The sequence below is a fragment of the Hemicordylus capensis genome, chromosome 11 (assembly GCF_027244095.1).
Source record: "Hemicordylus capensis ecotype Gifberg chromosome 11, rHemCap1.1.pri, whole genome shotgun sequence".
Lineage (NCBI taxonomy): Eukaryota > Metazoa > Chordata > Lepidosauria > Squamata > Cordylidae > Hemicordylus > Hemicordylus capensis.
Window position 1 is genome coordinate 17,231,446 of NC_069667.1, and position 24,796 is coordinate 17,256,241.

At 47.7% G+C, this 24,796-nt stretch overlaps 1 protein-coding gene across 7 annotated transcripts in view; it reads left to right on the top strand.

Annotated features, from left to right (window-relative positions):
- The window catches only part of DOCK11 (dedicator of cytokinesis 11), a 130,106-nt gene that overhangs the window by 69,205 nt on the left and 36,105 nt on the right, over positions 1-24,796 (top strand). For 5 of the 7 annotated variants that reach the window (XM_053273842.1, XM_053273841.1, XM_053273838.1 and 2 more), the window contains 12 exons: positions 58-141; positions 272-383; positions 2,109-2,147; positions 4,217-4,395; positions 9,088-9,204; positions 11,721-11,796; positions 14,518-14,630; positions 14,925-15,036; positions 16,040-16,106; positions 19,147-19,194; positions 22,703-22,845; positions 23,667-23,782. In XM_053273842.1, coding sequence (XP_053129817.1) covers positions 58-141; positions 272-383; positions 2,109-2,147; positions 4,217-4,395; positions 9,088-9,204; positions 11,721-11,796; positions 14,518-14,630; positions 14,925-15,036; positions 16,040-16,106; positions 19,147-19,194; positions 22,703-22,845; positions 23,667-23,782 — 1,206 coding nt within the window. The remainder of the gene's footprint in view (positions 1-57; positions 142-271; positions 384-2,108; positions 2,148-4,216; positions 4,396-9,087; positions 9,205-11,720; positions 11,797-14,517; positions 14,631-14,924; positions 15,037-16,039; positions 16,107-19,146; positions 19,195-22,702; positions 22,846-23,666; positions 23,783-24,796) is intronic. The other 2 variants (XM_053273840.1, XM_053273839.1) reach the window with 2 other exon arrangements.

Below are 24,796 nucleotides of genomic sequence, written 5' to 3' on the forward strand. Positions count from 1 at the left end.
GTGATGTGCTCCTTTTTAAAATGAGTAATGTCCTCTTTTGATCTCTGCCTTCCTCAGCGATGTTTGACCTTCATGGACCGTGGGTTTATTTTCAACTTGATCAATGACTATATTTCTAGCTTCAGTCCCAAAGACCCCAAGGTAGGATTCTGACTTAGTGACTCCATTTTGGAGGGGCGAGGGTGGAATTTTACTATTGCCAGTTAAAGCTTTTTAGGAAATACAGCTAATGTCCTCTGTCTGTCTGTCTGTTTTCCTCCTTCAAATCCAGCTCCTGGTGGAATATAAATTTGAATTTCTGCAGACAATCTGTAACCATGAGCACTACATTCCCTTAAATTTGCCCATGGCCTTTGCCAAGCCGAAACTCCAGAGAGTTCAAGGTATGTACCGTGGGCAATCGGTTAAAAGATGGGTCTCTCATTAATGATTTATCGTCAGCGTTCTTTCCTCCTTGTAGTTTGTTTACTCTGCTGACTCCTTACAACAGGGCTGCACAACTTTGACCCTCTTCCAGCTGCTGTTGGGCTACAACTCCCATCATCATTGGATACAGGATGATAGGCGTTGTAGTTCAAAAGCAGCCAGAAAGTCAAAGTGATGCAAACAAAGAGTTGGATACATCATTTTTTTTTTAAAAAAGCAAAGCATAGAAATAACACAAAAATATCCTATATTTAAAATGGATATAACTCTATCTTTAACTAGTCTTTTCTTAGTAATTGCTCCCATGTACATCATCGCAGGGAGTGTCTGGTTTTCATCAAAAGACTCGAAGGCAGCTGAACCAGTGCCTAGCAAAGTGTTATTCAGAGGCCCATAAATCACAGTCTTTGGTTTTATGTAGGTTGTTCATAGTCTTTGAAATTCAGCTTCTCATTTCTCAAAAGCCTGCCCTCAGCACTCAGTTCCAGGCCAAGGCTGGCGAGCCTCTCTGTGACATCAGAGCAAGTCGGCCAATGGTGGTTGTGACACAGTGCACGGCCATTGTGGCATCAGTCCCTGCCTCTGCTTCCCTCTCCTTCCTCTGTGATCTCTCCTGTATGGAGTTCTAGATTGTAAGCCAGAGGTTCCCAACCTGGGTTCCTCCAGATATTGCTGAACTACAACTCCCAGCATCCCCAGTTACAATTAATTGTGGCTGGGGATACTGGGAGCTGTAGTTCAGCAACATCTGGAGGAACACAGGTTGGGAAACGCTGTTATAAGCTCTTCAGGGCAGGGACTTGTGCTTTGTAAAATGCTGTGCACACTGATGGAATTATATACACACACACACGAGTGAGAGAGAGATCAGCCATCATGAAAAAGTTGCAGAGGGAGACCTAGGAGGTAGAAATTGCAAAGACGCAGGGGTGGTTACAAATACAACAAATATTTATATACACTTAACAAAAAGTTCCCAAAGCGGTTTAGGTAAAGTGTGCCGTTGAATCGATGTCGACTCCTGGCGACCACAGAGCCCTGTGGTTGTCTAGAATACAGGAGGGTTTTACCATTGCCATCTCCCATGCAGTATGAGATGATGATGCCTTTCAGCATCTTCCTATATCGCTGCTGCCCGATATAGGTGTTTCCCATAGTCTGGGAAACATACCAGTGGAGATTTGAACCAGCATCCTCTGACTTGCTAGTCAAGTCATTTCCCCACTGCACCATTAGGAGGCTAAAGCAGTTTACAGAGATATAAATAAATAAAATACTCATGGCCTATCATACAAACAACATCCTTTAATTTATCTCTGGCATTTGGGTAGCAAGGAAGGGTCTTATATCTGCTGCTCTCTATAAGAACCAGTTATTGATGCTGTTCTTCTGCTAAAGAAGTTTATAGCTTCATATAAATGGATGGCCCAGATGAAGAAGTCCTGAAGTCCCACGCACCCAAGCATGGCCAATTTGACTCCTCCCTAGCTGTCATCACCAGGAGACCCCATTGGCTAGATATCACTGGCACCATAGGGCAACCGATTTTGGGGGTCAACAGATTCTCTCTCACATCCTGTGTCCTGTGGTTGTGGCATGGTGCTTGTACCATGTTAACTTACCTGGCTGTGTATATATTTTTTTTATTTGCTCTTTTTATTTTCCTTTCACACAATAATTAGATTTCTTTTCCATGGCTCTGGAACGGTTCACTTCAATAGGTAGGTCTGGGATGGGTGGGGGAAGTCCATGAACACTTTTGCTGAATCAATAATAATAATCATAATACATTTTATTTGTTAGCTGCCCCATAACAAATTATTCTCCGGGCGGCTTGCAACACAATCAGTTGGAACTTCAAATCTGCTTGGTTTTCCACCCCCAAATCAACTTGTTTCTGCACCCAGGAAATTTGCAATTAAAATCATGCAGGATTTGCTTCTTAAATGGACTAACTTGGTTTGACCACTACTTTCTGCTTTTTGCTATATCCAAAATACACTCAGTATTTCCTTTCTACAAATTCCACATCTCCGCTACAAGATCTCAAGACTTCTGAGGGAGTTGATGTAGGTTTCTGTAGTGTGACATATAGCATGAGAAGCACAAAAACAGATAAAATAAGCATTACCCCTTAGTCTGCTAAACTGTTAACTTTGAACCTGCAGATCACACAGAAATACCCTTGTCTGTGAGCTCGTGTTTCAGCCATGGAAACTTAGAGCAAAATTAATTAGATGTGGGGTTGCATTGTTCAATATGATGTTACTCTGGAATGAAGCAAGGATTCTAGAAGAGGAAATCATTAGGAACATAGGAAGCTGCCATATATCGAGTCAGACATTAGTTCATCTAGCTCAGTATTGTCTACACAGACTGGCAGCGGCTTCTCCAAGGTTGCAGGCAGGAGTCTCTCTCAGCCCTATCTTGGAGATGCTGCCAGGGAGGGAACTTGGAATCTTCTGCATGCAGATCCTCTTCCCAGTGGCCCCATCCCATAAGGGGAATATCTTCCAGTGCTCACACATGTAGTCTCCCATTCAAATGCAAACCAGGGCAGACTCTGCTTAGTAAATCAGACAAGTCATGCTTGCTACCACAAGACCAGTTCTCTTCCTATCTACGTATCCCATTGTGTTTAAGGAATTCTTAAATCAATCCATTTGAATTAGGTTGACATTAAAGGTAAAAGGTAAAGTGTGCCGTCGAGTCGGTGTTAACTCCTGGCAACCACAGAGCCCTGTGGTTGTATTTGGTAGAATACAGGAGGGGTTTACCATTGCCTCCCCCCACATAGTATGAGATGATGCCTTTCAGCACCTTCCTATATTGCTGCTACCTGATACTGGTGTTTCCTATAGACTGGGAAACATACCAGCGGGGATTTGAACCGGCAACTTCTGGCTTGCTAATCAAGTCATTTCCCCATTGCGCCATTAGGTGGCTAGGTTGACATTACAAGGAAGCAAATTCAGGCTAAACCCCTGGGAAGAATTTCCTAAAGGGCTGTTTGACAGTGGATCAGCCTTGCGTTGTGCGGGGACGGGCTCTCCTTCACTGGAAGTTTCCAGACAGAGGGAACTTCTTGTGCTGAGCAGGGGTGGGCTAGACGACTTCCAAGGTCCCTTCCAACTCTCACATTCTGTGATTCTAATTTGTGTAGGCAGAACCAGTCTAAAAACACACTGTTACCTCAAGCCACCTTGCAAATGCATACCCACTGCTTACCTACTCACTCATCTGTATGTCCATTTTCTCTGTTGGTTTTCCTTCCTCCTTCCCTCTTTCCTCTGGCCTTTACCCCTTCCCCTTTTTCTGCCGGGCCATTCCCTATTCCCTCCTGTCCTATCCTGCCCGGCCAGGGACGTAGCTATAATTGAGCAGATGGGTTCAAAGAACCCGGGGCCCCCAGCTCCTGAGGGCTCCCAGCTCCACCCATCCCTATTTTCTCCATTATCTCCCTCACTCCGAGAGGCCGCTGGGGAGAGGGGTGAACATGGGCCCCCTTTCCCCTAGCTACACCCCTGACGTGGTCTGCTACCTTCATAGACCCTGCCTCCTCCTTTCCTCCTCCTGTCTTAATACTATCTTAATACAGCTCAGCAAATAACAGCCAGAGTCCTCACTCCTTGCCTTAACCCTTCTGTGACATCAGAGCAGCTCAGGCAATCACTGCTAGAATCACCATTCCCGTATCACGATTGAATCCCATAGTGCATCACCATTGTAGAAGTTCTTCTAACAATGATTTTTGTTTGTTTGTTTGTTTGTTTGTTTGTTTTTGTGGCAGACGTCAACCTTGAATTCAGCTTAACTGACGAGTATTGTCGCCACCACTTCTTAGTGGGCTTGCTCCTGCGTGAAACATCTGTTGCCCTCCAGGACAATTACGACATTCGATGCATGGCCATCAGCATCCTAAAGAGCCTGCTCATAAAACATGCTTTCGACAACAGATACCAGCATAAGGTATAGCAATTCCAAGTACCAATGTCTAGAGAGATATTTTGTTGGCTACAAAAGCTGGGACACAGGTCTCAAGCAGTGCGTCTAGCCCAGGGGCTCTCAAATTTCGGTCCCTAGATGTTGTTGGACTACAACTCCCATCATCCCCAGCCACAAGGTTTGAACCCCCTGAGCGAGCCTCTTTCTAATCACATTTGTGAGGTGGGGAGGAAGAAGCAGCCAAGATGCCTTTCTCAACCCTAGAAGTTACATAGGATGCTGCCTTATACTGAATCAGACCCTTGGTCTATTTCACTCAATATTATTTATTTATTTATTTATTTATTTTTATTTTTACATTTTATATCCTGCTCTTCCTCCAAGGAGCCCAGAGCGGTGTACTACATGCTTAGGTTTCTCCTCACAACAACCCTGTGAAGTAGGTTAGGCTGAGAGAGAAGTGGCTGGCCCAGAGTCACCCAGCAAGTCTCATGGCTGAATGGGGATTTGAACTCGGGTCTCCCCGGTCCAGAGTCACCCAGCAAGTCTCATGGCTGAATGGGGATTTGAACTCGGGTCTCCCCGGTCCTAGTCCAGCACTCTAGCCACTACACCACGCTGGCTCGTATTATCCCAGGCCTGCTCAACTTAGCCCCCGCCAGCTGTTTTTGGACTACAACTCCCATAATCCCCAGCCACAGTGAGCAATAGCCGGGGATTATGGGAGCTGTAGGCCGACATCTGCAGGCGGGCCGAAGTTGAGCAGCCCTGACCACACTCACTGGCAACAGCTCTTCAGGACTTCAGACCGGGGTTTCCCCACCCTACTTGGAGATGCTGTCGGATTGAACTTTGGGCCTTCAATGGATGCTCTGCCCTGGAGCTCCAGTGGGGATGGCCGTAGCTCAGTGGAAGAGCCTCTGCTTTGCATGCAAAAGGTCCTGGGTTCAATCCCTGGCAGCATCTCCAGGTAGGGCTGGGAGAGACTCCTGCCTGGAACCTTGACTAGAGACTGCAGAACTTGATCTTCTGCTACTGCAGAATTGGGAGGAACCTCTGTTTATTGGGTGAAGGAACCTTTTAAAAGTGGTGACTTTCTTGTATTTAGTCAGGGGAGAGCAATTCCATTTTGAGTCCCGCCACCTATTGAGACGGTCCAGGGAGGTCCGTCTGCAGTTGCCACCAACTCAGGGCCTGGCCTCCTCCATTGCTGCCCGGAGGCTTCCGAATGCAGTCCCTGCCAAAACAAGAGCCTCCCCATCTCCAACAGCTTGTAAAAGGGCTGTTAAGACACATTTATTCATCCAGGCTTCTAATGAGACTTAAAAATTAAAACATTAAAACTATTTTAAACAAGACAGAGACTTTGTTGTATTTTAAATAGTTTTGAAATACTATTTTAAAACCTTTAAACTATTTAAAATAAGGCATAGGATTTGTTGTGTTTTAAATGGTTTTAATGGTTTGATTTTTGTGGTATTTTAAATAGTTTTAAAATACTATTTTAAAACCTTAAAACTATTTAAAATAACACATAGGATTTGTTGTGTTTTAAATAGTTTTAATGTTTTGATTTTTGTTCTATTTTAAATAGTTTTAATGTTTTAACTTTGGTTTTAATCTGTTGTTTAATTGTAAACTGCCAAGAGAAGGGAGTTTTGGCCAGTGTATAAGTATGCTAAATAAATTAATTGTCCCTATTCAACCTAACAGGACATCTCTCCAAGTGCTGTTGCGGGGTGTGTGTGTGTGTGTGTGTGTGTGTGTGTGTGTGTGAGAGAGAGAGAGAGAGAGAGAGAGAGAGAGAGAGAGAGAGAGAGAGAGAGAGAGATTTGCATTCCTTTTGCTATGTGAACTGCCTTGAGATTTGTTATTGCTGGAAAGCATTATGTAAATATTTTGAATAAGGATAGCTTAAGGGAGCGCATTAGTGTCCTCCACAGTGCGGCGGGATCAAAATCAGATCTTCTCCCCCCTACCACCCCCGCCTTCCCCAGTGGCTGCTTCTACAAGCAGCAAGTGGCACTGGAAATTTTGGTACTGGAGCTTCAGCCCAGGGGTGGAGCCACCATTGGACAAAAGGGTTCAAAGAACCAGGGGCCGCACCTCACAGCCCCGACATGCCCCCCGTGTCTGATGTCAGACGTGGGGGGTGCGAGCGGGGCCACACAGCCCCGTTCGGGAGTGTAAATGGCCAGCACTACGTTCGCAGCGCAGCCAGGAGCAGCTCTTCCCTGAAGGCAGGGAAGAGCCGCTCCTGGCCATGCTGTGAATGCAGCACCAGCCTGGCTCTAACTCCTGAACTGGGCCACGCAGCCCCATTCGGGAGCCAGACCAGTCTGAGGCTGACGGAGGGCCATGGCCCTAGCCACGTGGCTTCGCTCACCCCGCCCGCCCGCGCGGGGGGCGGGGTGAGCGAAGCCGCGGCAGGGCATGGGCCTCTCGCTCGCGGTCTGGCTCCTTCAGTGCTTCCGCGGGATGTAGTTTGACCCTTGCTCACCATCTTGGGCTGCCTCTGGAGCAGCTGATTAGAGTAAGCCTTTCCTACCCCGCTTCGTTTTCCATGCCGCCTCTGGATTCCAGTCCAAACATGTAATGTGGCGGCTACTAGAACTGGCTGGCAGCCAGCCAGAGAGCAATCTCTGCAGTCCAGGGTCCCCTGGAGGACCGTTGGCCTTCTGAAGTTCTGCACGTCTCTCATTTGGCGTCTCGTGCAGACGCTGGATTCCTTGGGAACCTTTTCAGAAATATTTCTGGTAGTTTGCTTGTTTTTAAAGAGGCTTCCCAGATCTTGTTCTTACATAGTCACATAGGAAGCTGCCATACACTGAGTCAGACCCTTGGTCCATCTAGCTCAGTATTGTCTTCGCAGACTGGCAGCGGCTTCTCCAAGGTTGCAGGCAGGAATCTCTCTCAGCCCTCTCTTGGAGATGCTGCCAGGGAGGGAACTTGGAACCTTCTGCTCTTCCCAGAGCGGCTCCATCCCCTCAGGGGAATATCTTACTGTGCTCACACTTCTAGTCTCCCATTCCTATGTAATCAGGGCGGACCCTGCTATAGCTAAGGGGACAAGTCATGCTTGCTGCCACAAGGCCAGCTCTCCTCCCTTGAGGAGGAGAATATCTGTTGTGGAGATATTCTTGAAAACAAGCAGATGTATCCAGAGCAGCTGTTGACTGGAGGCCCAGTGTGTGCTACGCCGTAGGAACACAGGAAGCTGCCTTATACCAAGTCAGACCCTTGGTCCATCTAGTCAATGTTGCCTTCACGGACTGGCAACGGCTCTCCAAGGTTTCAGGCAGGAGTCTCTCCCAGCCCTACCTGGAGATGCTGCCAGGGAGTGAAACTAGGACCTTCTGCATGGAGCCCTGGCCCCATCCCCTAAGGGGAAGCTCTTGCAGCAGACGGTGCTCATATGTAGTCACCCATGGTTATTATGTCCTGTGGAATGAGTATTGTATGGGGTGGTGGTTTATGAGCTTATGTAAGATATATTTTTATGGAATTGTGTTACTGTGTATGTTGTTGCTTGTAACCCGCCCTGAGTCCTATGGGAGTAGGGCGACATATAAATCTAAATAAATACATACATTATTTCTCTATGGAAACCGCTATGGAAACCTTTGTTGAAAAGCGGTATATAAATGTTGTTGTTGTGTCCACCTTGCAGGGTTAGGGCCAGCGTTCCCTGTAACAGCCTTCCCAGACATTGTTGACTACAACTCCCCTAATCCCCAGCCAGAGGCCATTGCAGCTGAGGATGCTGGGAGTTGTAGTTAACAGCATTTGGGGATCCCTCTTACAGGGAACACTGCTTATGGTGGAGTTGAATAGCCATGTGATCTGCTGGGAACCAGTGTTCCCTCTAACAGGGATTCCCAGATGTTGACTATGACTCCCAGAATCCCCAAGCACAAGCCATTGCAGCTGGGGATTCTGGGCACTGTAGTCAACAACATCTGGGAAGCCCTGTTAGAGGGAACACTGCCGGGAAGGGAAGGTGTAATAGTACTGTAATTGAGGATTTCAAAGCACAGTCTGAAACCCTGAAGAGATAAACCAATCTCAAAACATTCCCTTTGAATTATCCACTTCTGAAAATGGTCCCAATGGTCAATATCTCTCCCCATCCAACTATCTTTTACCAAAAAAATATATATATATGTTTACCATATGTCCTATTTATGCCCCAAATAATTAGAAATAAGAAAATTAGAAATTAATAATTAGAAACACACGTTTCTAACTGCAGGTAAAATTTAGGAGTTGCTGGCACAAAACAAGCTCTCTTCCCAGTTAAGAGCCTCTGCTCATCCCAGTTATAAGGGTTTCTTCCTGGAGCATGGATTACGCTTTTTAAATGGCATTGATGCAAGAAAACCTGTCTATACCAGACAGGAAAGGTTGAAAATGATTTTTTTGTTTGATAATGGTATTTAGAAATATTCCAAATCAAGTGAAGTAACAAGTGTTATGCTGCTTCTTGTGGTGAACCTTATCTGTGGTTTCTTGCCGTTTTTCTTTTTCTTTTGTACTTTTCTGCAAAAATAAAAGATAAAGAAGTAGAGGGGGGGGGGAAGAAGAACAAGTCATGCATATATGCAACAGCTCACGCATGCCTGTGCTGCTTGGGGAACTTCCCTGTGCAACGTGTCCCCTCCTCCTCCTGCATTTGAAAAGAAATCTCACTTTCTCCTCCCCAATTGTCTTTCACAGAACCAGCAGGCCAAAATCGCACAGCTGTATTTGCCTCTGGCCGGCCTGCTTTTGGAGAACATCCAACGCCTGGCTGGCCGGGACACTCTGTACTCTTCTACCACCATGTTCAATTCGGTGAGTCATCCAGTGGAGACAATTATAGGCTTTCCCAGAAATAGCGGCCTTGCTTTCTGCCTTTGTTTACAACCTTGTACGTAGCACAGCGGTGGTTTGCAACCTCGACTTCAAGGAACCCTGGAGTTTCTTGGAAAGCCACCAGTGACGTGTGACAAAAAGCGGTCCCAGTGGACATTCTTCTCCGCAAAACAGCTGTGCTGTCCTTGCCGGCAGGGGAGCGTTGGATAGATTCTAGGGCCGAAACTTGAGGTCCTTTCCAGCCCAGCTGGAATGACTTCTAGCTGTGACAGCTACAGCCTGTAACGCAGGATTGGCTTTGGGTTTTTAAGCTCTGCACAGTCATCTTGTATAGGGACATAGGAAGCTGCCGTATACCGAGTCTAGGGTGGCAGTAGCCAAGCTTCCCAAATCCGGGTGGCCTAATTTGCATATCGTGCAAATTTTGCAGCAACTAATTTGCAAATTATGCGGCGACAAATTTGCGGTCTATTTATTTATTTGATGGATTTGTATACTTTCCCCTCCTTCTCTGCCCTCCCACGTGATTGGATCCTAAGTAAAACCTGGGCAATCCAGGCAGTGCATTTGAAATCCGTGTAAATCCGGGTGGAATTTAGCAGCCGGGTGGAGGAGCCAAATCCGGGGGCTACCCTAAATTCCAGGGGACATGGCAACCCTAACCAAGTCAGACCATTGGTTCATCGAGCTCAGTACTGTCTACACCAGGCCTGCTCAACTTTGCCCCCCCCCAGCTGTTTTTGGACGACAACTGCCATCAACCCCAGCCACAGTGGCCAATAGCCAGGGATTATGGGAGCCGTAGGCCAACATCTGGAGGAGGGCCAAAGTTGTGCAGCCCTGGTCTACACTGACTGGCAGCAACTTCCTAAGGTTTTGGACAGGAGTCAATCTAGCTCAGTATTGTCTACACTGACTGGCAGCGGCTCTCCAAGGTTACAGGTAGGAGTCTTTCCCAACCCTACCTAGGGATGCTGCCAGGGATTGAACCTGGGAGCTCCTGCATCCAAAGCTTTACCACTGAGGTCCATCCCCATCCCCTAAGGGGAATATCTTTCAGTGCTCACATGTATTATTCTCCATCTGAATGTAAACCAGGGCAGGCCCTGCTTAGCAAAGGCGACCATTCATGCTTGCTACCACAAGGACAGCTCTCCTGCTTTTCTCTTAAAAAGCAGGAGGGGGTGAATGCAAAGGAGGACGGCAGGCCCATTGTCTCTCTTAGAAGTTGCTCACTTCACAAGAACAAGATCCAGCAAAAGCAGCCTTGCTGGATCAGGCCTGAGGTCTCTCCAATCCAGCATCCTGGGGAATTGGATGCCTTGGGAAGCCCACAAGCAGGAGATCAAGGAATGCCCCGTCTCCTGCTGTTGTTCCCCTGCAACCATTATTCGGGGGCATCCTGCCTCTGAACAGGGAGGCACATGGACCTCGTTATCTGTGGGGGTTCCGTTGCCACCGATTTCTGCAGGTAACGAAACCACGGATATCGAGGCATTGAGTCTGGCAACTGGGGGCTTAGGTTCCTGGAAGGCAAACAAACGTCAGGAAAATGGTGGAAAATGGCATAAATAATTGAAATTAAGTGCCGTACCATGCTCCCTAGCTGCCCAGCAATTCCACCACCCCCCAACCGCCAATTCTGCCAGTTTTCTGCCAAAAATCACGGCAGGGTGGATTATTTTTCTTTTTTCTTTTTAACTGAAGAGCCACCAAATGGCTCCTTTCAACAAAATGGTAGCTGGAAATGACCTCAGAGGTCATTTCCGGCCACCCCGAAACCGCGGATACATGGAAATTAACCCTTTTTTTAACCCACCCACCCCGACGTATGCCGAGATCGGGTGTCAATAGCCTGACCATGAATACACGGAACTGCGAGTGTCAGGGCCACGTATAACAAGGTTAGCCTGTAGTCCATAGCCACCAGGATTAGTAGCTCATGGTCAGAACAGGGTCCTTGGAGACAGGGTTGTGGCCCTCAGCACCCTTGTGCTGAGGGGCCCTCAAATTGCCCCTCAAAACACACACCAGCTGGCATTATGAGAGGCGTTTGCTAGTTTACAAGTTAAAGAGCAGAACTAGCCAAAGTTCTTGAGTTAATTTTTTTGTGTGTGTGGCTCTGATTGTTTATCCTCGTTGCTAGTCATGGGAAAAGCATGCAAGCTGATTATTTGGGGCTGCTTAGAGCTCTGCTGGATCGGACTGAGAGTCTGATTAGGTCCAGCTTCTGCTTCCCATAGCGGTCAAGCAGGTCCCTTGGGGACTTTTACAAGCAGGGCTTAAAGGCAAACATGGCAAAAAACTAAGAGGTCAGCTCCCTCTGGATGCAGAGATTCCGTATCGCTGGTGTGACTAATCATTATGACGGCTTTTGGGCAGCAACTGCGCTTGGTTGTGTGGGGGTTTTTTTTGGTTTATCTTTCAGTTTTGAACTTGAGCAACGGCCAGATTTCATCCACTCTCTAAAACCTCTCTCTTCGCTTTCCTTCCAGACCTCGCGAGATGAGTTTCTGTGCGGGTTTTCACCACCTTCCAACAGGTCAAGCCTCATTGTCGAGAAAGATGCACGTAAGCAACCTGGCAATTGGTTTGACCCTCTCTCTTCTGGGAGTTCTGGGGGACCCTAGTTGCGCATCCTGGAGCATCCCTCAGATCAGGAAGGGGAAGCGATGTGATACAGTTGATGGCAAGTCAGATTTGGGCTTCGGTCCCTGCCTCTGCCATGGACCCAACAACTGGCTTTAAGCTTTTCAATTGCCCAACGTTTCCCAGTCTGTAAATTCGAAATAATAATAGTGACGTCGTTCTAGGGGTGTTTGTAGGGCTGTGTAAGGTAGATCGTAACCTGTTCTGCACCTTTGGAAATGTCCAGTATTCGGAGGCATCCTGCCTCTGATCACGGAGGTACAGGTGTACCTCATTATCTGTGGGGGGGTTCCGTTCTCACCTATTTCTGCAGGTAACGAAACCACAGGGGAAAAGGCATTGAGTCTATGGCAATTGGGACATTTATCTTCACTCAAATCAAATCAAATTTTATTATTACGGTCCATGACCAAGAAAACAAGGATTAAAAACAATACAATACAGTAAAAATATAGAACATCAAAAGAATAAATTAGTGAGTTACAAAGATGGCAAGGTCATACACAGCTAGGTTTATCTCGTCTCATTTTACATGCCGCAGCACAAAACCTTGCAATCCTCTCCGTAACCTCCGTGTGGCGATCCATTAAAAAATAAGAAACTTAATAATCATCAGACTAACCCGGTTTATCTTTTATAGATCTTCACTGTGGCCAATTAGGCAAAAAAACAACAACCCCCAAACTCTTCTATGTGAGGGCATTTTCCACTGTGCTGGCCTCTGCACAGTTCTGCGCTTTTCTCAGTGCGGAGGGAGTGGGGTGGCAGTTCTTTAAGAGAGACGGTGCCCTTTTAAAAGCACTTCAGGAGGAAAGTGCTGGGAAGAACTACACTTCCCAGCACTCTGTGCACACCTTCCAAGATGGCGCAGAAGCTCCAGACAGCTCCATTTCCCTTAAAGGAATCCAACTGGCAGTTGCAAAGTACAGCACTGCAGGATGGGAATGATAGTCTCTGCATGGTCCAGGGGGAGTGTGCAGAGTATTCCACTCCAGCCAAAGCTTCACACAGGCCCACTGAACAATTAGTCAGGGGCCACCACCACCACCACCCACCCTCTACCCCAGGTTCAAAGAACCAACTCATGGGCCAGCTCAGGCGTAATTGTAAAGGGGAATCTGCCTAGGATTCCCCTTTACAAAGTATAGGGGGATTCCCTAGATTAAGAAGGGGCGGCGGCGAAAGGGGAATATTTACCTTTAGCTTCCTGCCAGATGTGGGCTATAAAGGTGCTAGCCTTGAACATGAAACTATCCAAGCCTAGCTGAGCAAAGAGGCACCCACCTTTTAAAAGTGGCGGTTCTCTATATTTAGCAGGGGAAACATAGGAACATAAAAAGCTGCCATATACTGAGTCAGACCATGGGTCCATCTATAGCTCAGTATTGTCTACACAGACTGGCAGCGGCTTCTCTAAGGTTGTCTCTCTCCGCCCTATCTTGGAGATGCTGCCAGGGAGGGAACTTGGAACCTAAATGCTCTTCCCAGAGCGGCTCCATCCCCTGAGGGTAATATCTCACAGTGCTCATACTTCTTGTCTCCCTTTCATATGCATCCAGGGTGGACCCTGCTTAGCTAAGGGGACAAGTCATGCTTGCTACCACAAGGCCAGCTCTCCTCCCAGAGATCCATATCCAGCGGCAGTTGCCGGGGTCTGTCTTGCGTTTCTTTTTTAGACCGTGAGCCCTTTGAGGGACAGTTTATGTCTGGGGAGGATGGGAGTTGTAGTTCAACAGCAGCTGGAGGGCCAAGCTTGCCCAACCCGATCTAGATGTGTGTCTGCATATATGGCCAAGAGATGAAGAACTTCAGTATCTCAATCAACGTCAATTCCCAGGACTGTTTAAGGGAAATTGTTTTCAAGCCAGTGGATACATCTCGCGATCAGCCTGATTTGCTTCCCTACTGGCCTTTTTCTCTCAAATTGTGATGTGGGTTCACTCATCTCTCTATATATTTCTCTATGGCAGGGATTCTCAACGTTGGGTCCCCAGATGTTATTGGACTTCAACTCCCATAATCCCCAGGCCCAGTGGCCTTTGGCTGGGGATTATGGGAGTTGAAGTCCAATAACATCTGGGGACCCAACGTTGAGAATCCCTGCTCTTAGGCGTACCCATTGCTAATTCCATATGTGGCAGCTTTCACAAGAGTTCACAAGCAAGCTGCCGGCAGGGGGAGAGGAAAGCAGCAGTGCCGGACAGGCTTGCAGGAAGATGGGGGGAGGGGGACAAAATGGCGGTGGCAGATGGAACAGCAGCGGGTGGGCAAGGGAGAAAATGGTGGCGACCGGTGGGCCAGGCGGGGCAGAAAATGGTGTCAGGGGGAGAACTAGAGGCTCAGATGCTCTGCGCCTGGCCCAGCTAGTATTTATTAAGAATCCAAGCGACATCCCACCCACATGATTGTTTTCAGTTGCTTTCTGTGTTGGTCCTCCTGTGTGTTTTCAGACCTGAACACAACTGCAGGGCCGACCTCCCCAGAGCAGACAGGCAACCGGCTCTTTTACGGGTTACTGAATCTGGACCTCCAGACGTTGCTGGATGCAGCTCCCATCCTCCCCAGCCACAATGGCTGTGCTCTCGGTCACAGTGGTCCTGAGCTGATTTCCCGCATGGCAGCCACGCTCTTTTTCCTTTCCAGTTTATGGTGCGGCTCCCCAGAACGGACTCGCCGTCAAGAGGGAGGATTCCAAAGGATCCCTCAGCTCTGAAGGAATGGCTGGTTCTCCCGACCAAGGCGGCACCAGTGAAAATGTAATGTGGCTATTCCAGAGCCCTGGAGCATCCCAAATAATAGATAGTGCTGCTCCATGGTGGCTCTAGTCTTTAGATTCCTAGAAGCCCCGGTCAACGGGGATATGACTCTCCATTTTACTGCCCGGAATCTGTGCAACAATTCTCCACAAAATAAAGAACCTTTCTCCAGTCTGCTTTCCCCTTCCTCTCTTGTGGGGTGGAATTATTTCTTGCTTTATGCAAACTGCTTTGAGAACTTTGGGCCTGTCTTAAATTTCTCTTCTTTCCTTGGCATGTTTTGGTGGGATCCAGATGCGAAGAAGCTCTACGCGTGGCAGCATCTCCCAGTACGGGCGTCTAGACCAGTATGAGATCCGGAGTCTCCTCGTGTGTTATCTTTATGTGATCAAAATGATTTCTGAAGGTCAGTAGCTTTGGTGTGCTCGAAGCTCTTCCCAGGTTGCCGTAGAACAGCCGTTCCCAATCAAATCTCTCTGGGCTGCTCAGATCACCTGATTTGGCTGGGCTAACAAGCTGCAGTATACCTTCCAACCAGTTAAAAGGGTGATGCTGTAGAGCAGTAAGGATCACACCAGCCGTTTCCTCCATCTATGAGCTGTCTGGGTGACACAGCGAGTAAGGCACCTGTTGCCAGATCCCTTGGATTTGAGCCTGCTGGAGCCTTACAGCCAATGTTACAGAGTCTTGTGTCCTCAGCCTTTTATTTTTCGCCTTTTTTGGCTTCACAATGCAGGCTGGAAAAAGGAATGTTGGAGACTACCCTCATGCATGCAGGTGTGATTGCTCTGTTTCACTCATGAGGTTGCTGTCACGCTTGCGTATGTGAGTGCACACACTCCGACATGGACGCCTGGGTGATCTGTCAGGCCTAGTACGTTTTGCACTGACCCCTTTTGGTGAGGCTACTCGGTGGTGAGGTCAAAGAGCTTGTTTTGGAGGGAGGGCACCACACTTATTGAGTTGTTCTAGGGCCCGTGTGAATGTGCTGTCCTCAGCCCTTTTGGAAAAAAGATTTGATAAGGGACTGCCAGATTTTGATAAGGGACTGCTTATGCCCTTGTGGTGCAGGCCTCCCTGAAACGGTTCCACATGTGTTGTTATATTGCTCTCTTTACTGTGATACCAGGAAAGGTCTTATATCCCCTTTGTTAGAGCAATTTCCAGGAAGAGCCAACCCCTTTTATTTGAACTTCTGCCTTGAGGACCAAAATAATGAGGTCACTAAAGTGGTGGTGAAATTCTTTTATGTTGCTATTAGATTAAGATCTTGTTTAAGGTCTTGTTTTATTATGTTTTATTATGTTTACTATGTATAATATTTTGTTTTAATTTTTTTAAAAATGTCTTTTGTATGGCCTATGGCTGTAATAAAATTGATTGATTGAGTTGTTCCCTTTTGCTTTCAGATACCTTGTTAACATACTGGAACAAAATCTCCCTTCAGGAGCTGATGAATGTCCTAGTCCTTCTAGAGTAAGTGTGTGTTATGCCTTGTGTCTCTACAGTTTAAAGAAGGGTGGGGGGAACTGATATCTCAGGATGTACAATTTCACAGGAACATAGGAAGCTGCCATATGCCAAGTCAGACCATAGATCCATCTAGCTCAGTGTTGTCTACACTGATTGGCAGCTTCTCCAAAGTTCTCTAAGGTGGCAGGCAGGAGTCTCTCTCAGTCCTATCTGGAGAAGCCAGAGAGGGAACTTGAAGCTTTCTGCTCTTCCCAGAGCGGCCCCATCCCCTAAGGGGAATATCTTACAGTGCTCACACGTGTAGTCTTTCCGGCCGCCATTTTGTTTCTCGGAGCCTCAAAATGGCTCCGTTTAAGGAAAAAACAATAAACCGGTGGTTTTTAGGCGATTTGGGGGAATTCTGGGGCAGAGCGCGACACCCCACTCACATTTCCCCCTGAAATTTGACCAGTTTTTGGCAATTTTTAGGCATTTTCAAGCCAAATGGAACCCAACCCCCTTGATTCCATACAGGGGTGCACCTAGGTAATTTTGGAGCCTGGACCTAAAGGCCTTTGGAGGCCCCCCTCCACCACTGCAAGTTAAGCATCATCCCTCTACACACACATACACCATGACACACGTATGTGTCCCCACTCCCCTCTCTGTCTCTAAAGCACCCAGCACAGGTCATAATCACATTCAGAAGTGCTCTATTCCTGGACTTCAGGGCCAAAGTCCAGGGCCTCCATACTCCCTGGGGGCCCCCAAATTGTCTTTCGTCTGCCCTGGGTGGTGTGGTTGGTGGCCTCAAGAACCTATGCATCATTTTTTATGATGCTTGATTTGCAATGGGGGAGGGGGCTCCAAAGGCCTTTAGGTCCAGGCTCCAAAATTCCTAGATGCACCACTGATCACACTCAGTCACCTGGTGCAGTGTGGGCCAGCAGCAACCACACCATCCAGGACAGACCAAAAAGGATTGGGGGGGGCAGGGGATGTGGAGTCCCTGGACTTCGGCCCCGAAGTCCAGGGATAAGAGCACCACTGATCTTATACCCCCCCCCATGCCTCGATATTCGTGGTTTCAGTATCCATGGCTGCAGCCGGGAATTGAACCCCCGCGAATATCGAGGTCCACCTGTAACTGTATCTTCAACCAAGGAGCAGCTGCAGGAAGCGGTCAGTTTCCGTGGAGGAGTGGCAGGAAAGCTGATTCGACCCTTTTCCTTCCGGCTGCTTTTCCACGTCCGGAGAGGGAAGCCTCTGAATTCTGAGCAGGCAAATGGGAGGAGAAAAGGTCACCCGCCCACCCTGGAACAGCCGCTTCCTCCCCACGGCTTTTCAGTTGCAAAAAAACGCGCCGTGTCTGCTACATGCCGTCCAGTTTGGTCCTTCGTCACGGGGTGGTGGGGGAAGAAAAGATGGAAAGGGGTACATAGGAAGCGGCCAGATATCGAGTCGGATCCGTGGTCCATCTAGCTCAGTATTGTTTACTACACTGACTGGCAGCAGCTTTTCCAAGGTTGCAGGCAGGAGATTTTCCTAAGAGTGCTAGCTAGAGATGCTGCCAAGGTGTCAAGATTCATGCAAAGCAGGGGCTCGGTTACTGAGCTATAGCCCCCTCCCCCATGGATCACAGGAAGCTGCCTGCAGAGTCAGAGCATTGACTCAATCCATCAATGGGTTCCACTAGCTGGTACTCCCTACACTGACTGGGAGCAGCAGTCCAAGGCTCCAAGCCGGGCGTTCTCTCTTCCCCAGCCCAACCTAGGAGCTTCTGTATACAGTGGTCCCTCGACTTACGAACTACTCGACATCCGGATTTTTCGACTTACGAAAGGAAAAAGTGGCCGCACGCTTACGAATTTTTCGACATCCGAACGGAAGACCGTTGGCGGTTTTAGATGCGGTTTCCTTGACTTACGAATTTTAGATGCGGTTTCCTCGACTTACGAATTTTGATAATGTGGTCGTTGCCCCATGGCGAGCAATGCTCCGCAGGAGTTTGCAGAGTTTGTGGAGTTTGCATTTTGCATGCCTTTAAAGTGCACTTGATAAAGAGTTTTGCACATAAAACTGGGTGTCTGGGTCTTTTTCCTAGGCCCCGGAACGAATTAATCCGTTTCCAATGCATTCCTATGGGAAACTGCTTTTCGACTTACGAACTTTTCGACCTACGAATGTGCATTCGGAACGGATTAACTTCGTAAGTCGAGGGACCACTGTACACTGGAACATAGGAAGCTGCCCTCTGCTAAGCCAGACCATTGTCTACCTAGACTGGCAGCGGCTTATCCCCTAATGGGAAGATCTTCCAGTGCTCACACATGTAGTCTCCCATTCAAATGCAAACCAAGGCAGACCCTGCTTAGCAAAGGGGGGCAATTCATGCTTGCTACCACAAGACCAGCTCTCCTCCCATGTTCTTTCCCTGAGCTACAGCCCCATCCAAAGGCCATTGTGGCTGGGGATGATGGGAGTTGTAGTCCAACTGGAGCCCAGTTTGAGAGCCCTGCTGAGACCTCAGTCGGTCTGCTGGCTATTGCCATGGGGCTACTCTCTCTCGTCTCCTCCCCACATCTCTCCGGGAATCTAAATCAACACATTGCAGGGCTTTGCCCCAGAAGGGGATGTGTTTCTTGGAATGAGAGTGGTGTGAGCAAGCACGGCCCTGTTTGTCACACAGGGTCAGGAGCTGGGGCAAAAGAATCATAGTTGCAAAGTGGCCAATAGCTTTATTGCAATCATAGATCAGATGTTAACGTGGCCAGGGATTTTATGAGCCTCTATCTGGCCCCTTTCAGGATGCAGGAAACCTCCCTGCTTTTTCAAGGCTGTTTCCTCTTCTGCAGTGGACAGGCTTGGACGTCTGTGGCTGGCAGTGATAAGAGACATTCCAATCTGCCCTTTAGTCACCTTTCACCTTCTGATAAGACCATAATTCCCAGAACTTTGAGCAGGCACGGAGCCAACAGCCAAGTCCTTTTGTTAGTGGTCTTCACATTTGCTTGCCTCTTCCTCAGTTTACCGCCCTCCGTCTCTCTCTCTTTCTCTGTTCCAGAGTGTGTTTGTTTCACTTCCGATACGTGGGGAAAAGAAACATTGCCAGGTATTATTGATGATTAACCATGACTGGGAGGGAGAGCTTAACCTTTTGCTTCCTTGATCATTTTTCCAAGGCAGAGCTACAAATCACATTAAAATCACATACAACATAAATCAAAGATCCCTTATAAATAAATGCACAAATTAATAAGATAGATGTACAGGCCCTACAAAGGCCATAAGGTAGTTTTAGACAACGGTCTTATGTTTTATTAGCCATGTTAGTCAAATATTCTGAAGGACTTGCAAAAGAAAAAGGAAAAACAGCTTCCAGGGCTGTCGGATCCAACGTCAGAATTCCCGGCCCTCACCACCAGGAGGCAACAGAGAGTGGGGTGGTAGGACGCTGCGGTGGGGGGGGGGCGGTGGCTTTAACTGCCCACCCAGCACTGGGGTGGCTGGGCCCAGGAACTTCGGGGGGCAGGCAGGAAGTCCCTAGGAAGTCCCTAGGCCCGGCACAGGCCTCTGAGGATTGTTGTCCCAACTCGGAACTTCTCCCATCAGGGCCGGGAATTCCAACGTCAAATCCGACTTTTGCATTTATACAAGGTGACGACACGTGTGATTTGGCAAATGTGGTGTATGTAATATCTTGTATCAAATGCCTATCGAGCAAAGAATATAGTGCACTGGGATCTATACACATATGCCACACACAGAACCAAAAAGATCCCCCACCAAACTGTCCAATGAGGAAGAAAGAATTAACCACAATACAGCATAATAAAGAGTTGCAGTGTTAGAAATGTTAGAGATGCTTCTTTGTCAAATGCCAGTGGACACATGGATCTTGCACATTGACATTGGTCAGCATACTCAAATGTCTTGATCTTCTAATGAAACTCAGTCATTATATATAAACCTCTAACATATTTCAAGAAGCATCCCTCCCCAATATATTCCCCCAAGGGACGCATCTCGTAACGGGGGTCACCGTAGTATGTGAACGTCTGCACTCATATTTTTTAACCTTATGGACTCCATTGCTCTATTTTGATATATAGTTTGTGGACTTTATCATCCCTGTGTTCATTTCTATTATGGATTCCATTGTTTATTGTTGAAATACAATTGTGCTACCTTTATTCATCAACTGGTCCATACTGAATACATTTCCTGACATAGTAACTCTTTATTATATTGTGGTGATTCCTTTCTTCCTCATTGGACAGTTTGGTGGGGGGTCTTTTTGGTTCTGTTTGTGCCAAATGCTTATCGGACATTTATATCAGGCAAACCAGCTTGCCCCTTAGACAGACTGAATGGACATAAATCGGACATCTGAAATAAGATCACCAAAAACCCATCAGTGAGCATTTTAACACACATGGTCCCAGTGTCATGGAGCTAAGATTGTCCCTACTGGAAAAGATCGACTTTGGTAGCCGTAAGGAGCGGGAAACAGCAGAACAGGAATTTATCAGGAAGCCTGATTGTATTAGAGAAGGATTAAACAGAGACTATGGTTTCCTGTCACACTATAAGGTTTGTACTTGATGTGTCTTAACTCCTGTCCCTTTAAGAATCTTAGAATGTCCACATCCTGTGATTTTAATGGCCTGTTTCCCTGTGTTTGTCCGGTAAACACTCCACATTTTATGAAATGGGTTGTCCCCCATGCAGTGTTCCCTGTCACAGGGATTCCCAGATGTTGACTACAATTCGCAGAATCCTCGGCCAAAGGCTATTGCAGCTGGGTGTTCTGGAAGCTGTAGTCAACAGCATCTGGAAATCCCTACTACAGAGAACATTGCCCCCATGAAAGTTCATGCAGGACAGGTGGACCTCTGTATTCACGGGGGTTCCGTGAAATACCGCGAATAGCAAAACCGCAAATACAGAGTCATTGACTCTATGGGATTGCAGGGTTTAGGTTCTCAGAGGTCTGAAAAACTGGTTTAAAGTGGTGAAAATGGGCAAAAAGGGCAAAATAAAGTGCCCTATCATTCTCCACGGGTCTCCAGTGATCCAACAATGCCCCCCAGAAGTCAAAATTCTGCCCGTTTTCCACCTTTTTTCACAGAAAAAATATATTTTAGAAATGAAACGAGCCACAAAATGGCAGCCAGAAATCTCAGAATTCATTTCCAGCCACCGCCAACCCGCAGATATGCAGAGTTAACCCCTTTTATGCCACCCCACCCACCCCCATGTATGCTGAGGTTGGGTGTCAATTACCCGACCACAGATACAAGGAACCATGGGTGCTGAATCCACGTATATTGAGGTCCACCTGTATTACACCATATTATAATCCTTTCAGTTAGCCTCTAGTCTCTTGTGGTTAATCCTACTACTCTCAAAATTCAAAAATGGTTTTCCGTGGTGGCTAAAGCAAATTTGGCCTTGGGGAAACCATGGTGCAGAGGACAGGCAGGCAGAACTACCAGCGATGACCCCGACATCTAGGCATCAGTCAGGGAAGGGTGCAGGTGCTGAGGCAGTATCCTGACATGAGAGATCCGTTGTTCGGATTGAGGAGCAAGCACTGAGCAGGGCTTTATAGAAGGCCTGGTGGCCAGGATTGGCTCTTTGGAGTCCAGCTTTAGAGTCAGCTTTTTGGAGTCAGGAGTTCAGGCCGGCTGGTACAGCCGCCTAGAGGGCGCCCTCGAAGCCTCGAGCTCGGTCGGCTAGGTTTGCAGCGGAAATCACGCCAACAGTGCAGGAGCATAGGTGCTTTGGCGACAAATATTTATATACCGCTTTTCAGTTCTCAAAAGTGGTTTACAAAGAAAACTGAAATAAATATCTAGGCACTGGAGACCGACCGCAGAGGCTCCTTCCAATGCTGGCTTTTATTATTTATTTATTTATTTATTTATCTTCTATTTATTTATCATTCAGTTTCTATCCTGCCTTTCATAGTGCCTCTCAAGGCAGTTTACAAAAGTTAAAATACAATAAAATTCTGTCAAACTTATTTCAATCCTTAAAACCAATTAAACATCAAAACCATAAAACACCAAGAAACATTTAAAAAGTTTAATTCTTGTTTTAAAATGTTTTGAAATTGTTAGCTGTTGTCATATTGTTTTTAATTTTTGTTGTAGCTCTTTATTGTTTTAGTGGTTTGTTTTTAATTGTAGACCGCCCTGAGCCATTTTGGAAGGGCGGTATACAAATCAAATCAATCAATCAATAAAATAAAATAAAATAAAAAAGAAACAGAAGCAAGAAAACTGCGAAACCTGGCAGCCTCTCAGAAGTAAAAACCTGAATAAATTAAATAAAAAGGTCTTTAGTTGTTTTTTAAAAAAGCAGTCACAGCTGTCGCAGAGCGAATGTTCTCTGGGAGAGCATTCCAGAGTCTGGGGGCAACCACAGAGAAGGCCCTGTCTTGTGTGCATGACCATCTAGCCTCTCTCAATGTCGGCACACTGAGCAAAGGACCCCCTGACGATCTTGTTGGGCGGGCAGAAACCCTTGGAAGCAGGCAGTCCTTCAGGTATGATCCTTTATATGATCCTGAGTTCACTGGTAAATTCCCATTGCCTCTTCTCTCTCCTCGTCAGGGTTCATGATGCCTGGCTGACGAAGCACACAGGCACGGACAGGAAATCCCAGACGATGCCGGCCCTCCGCAGCAGAGCGGGCACCATGCAGGCTCGTCTCCAGCACCTGAGCAGCCTCGACAGCTCGTTCACGCTTAATCACAGTATGTACCGAGGAGAAGAAAGGATCTCGGGCTCGTGCCCACAACTTGCTCTATGCCTCCGCTGGGACGCCGAATGAAGATACCCCTGCCTTTCCGGAAGGTTCTAGAACCTTCTGTAGTAGCTTCACACGAGAGGCCCCTGCATTCTTGCCACAAAATGGCTGTGCCTTTCCCCTTATGTCTGAGGGGGCATTCATGTGTCTGCAAGTTAAACAGGAATTGTACTGTGTGCCTGGGAGCCTCAACGAATTGCCCGTATCCCCTTGTTGCAGATGGAAGCAGGGCCAGAACCACCATTGGGTGGGGTTTTCCCCCACCAAATGAACCTGGGCCGCCATGTCCGGGGGTTAGACAAGGTCACGGAGGATTATAGGTCTTTCAATTACAATATGGACTACTAGTAGCCAGTATGGCTCTGAATGCTGGAAGCCTCTGATTGGTGGGAAGCAGGAGACTGGAATGGATCGACCTCTGGTCTGATCCAGCATATTCTTCTTAGGTTCCTTGTAAAAAGCCAGCTGCATTCACGGTGGATAAGCCTGTGAGCAGCAATTAACCACAATGGTCAAGAAAGGAGCCTCCATGCTCAAAGGCAGTCTACCTCTGAATTCCAGGTGCTGTGACCAACATCAGGGACAGATGGGCCTCCCTGTCTGCGCAGCTTGTGGGCTTTCTGGAGGCGTCTAGTTGGCCAGCGTCTAGTTGATCAGGCATCTAATTCATCAGGATGCTGGCCTAGATGGGCTTCCTTTGGTCTGACCCTGCAGCCGGGCTGCTCCTCTTGGATATTCGTAGTTTCTCAGGTGGCTTTTTAATCCCAGGTGCCGGCACATCGGAGGCAGACATTGTACACCAGGCTCTGCTAGAGGGCAACGCAGCAGCAGAAGTGGCTCTGACTGTCCTGGATACCATTTCGTTCTTCACTCAGTCTTTCAAGGTCAGCACTGGGTCCTGGACCACATCTTACCTTCATCCAGTGATGCTTTACTTGCAGGGACATAGGAAGCCGCCTTATACGGAGTCAGACCCTTGCTCCATCTAGCCCAGTCTTGTCGACACTGACTGGCAGCCGCTGTCCAAGGTTTCAGGCAGGAGTCTTTCCGAGCCCTACCTGGAGATGCTGCCAAGGACTGAACCGGGGACCATCAGCCTGCGAAGCAGATGTTCTTTCATTGAGCTGTGGCATGGGAAGCTGCCATATACACTTGTCCCTCTCCAACCGTGAGAGTTCTGTTGCTAGAAAACCTCGCGGTTGGCCAGTGTCGCAGTTGGGAAGCAATGGGAAAACATTGGAAATGGGGTTAGGGGAATCGTAGTTGCAAAAAGTAAAAAAAAATTTAAAACGCTCACCTGACCCCCGGAAATGACCCCCTGACCCCCTCAAATCCCTCCCCCCAAAAACCCTACAATTTCAAAAAAATATCACCAAACTGCAGATACTCAGGTCACAGTTGACAAGACCTGCCACAATTTCCCAGTTGCGGATACTCACATCCGCGATTGAGAAACCGCAGTTGGTGAGGGACTCAAATCAGACCATTGGTCCATCTAGTTAGCCACTGACTGGCAACAGCTTCTTCCGCCCTACCGGGAGATGCTGCCAGGGATTGAACCTGGGACTTTTGCATGCTCTCCCACTGAGTTATGGCCCCATCCCTGAAGGGGAATATCTTACATCATTTGCATGTAGTCACCCATCCAGATGCAAACCAGGACAGACCCTGCTGAGCAAAGGGGGACAACTCATGCTTGCTACTGCAAGACCTCTCCGAGCATGGCTGAGATGTTGCCCCCCCGAGTTCATTTCTGTAGGAATTTGGATGGGGCTGTAGCTCAGCGAAAGAACATGGGAGGAGAGCTGGTCTTGCGGTAGCAAGCATGAATTGTCCCCCTTGCTAAGCAGGGTCTGTCCTGGTTTGCATTTGAATGGGAGACTACATGTGTGAGCAGC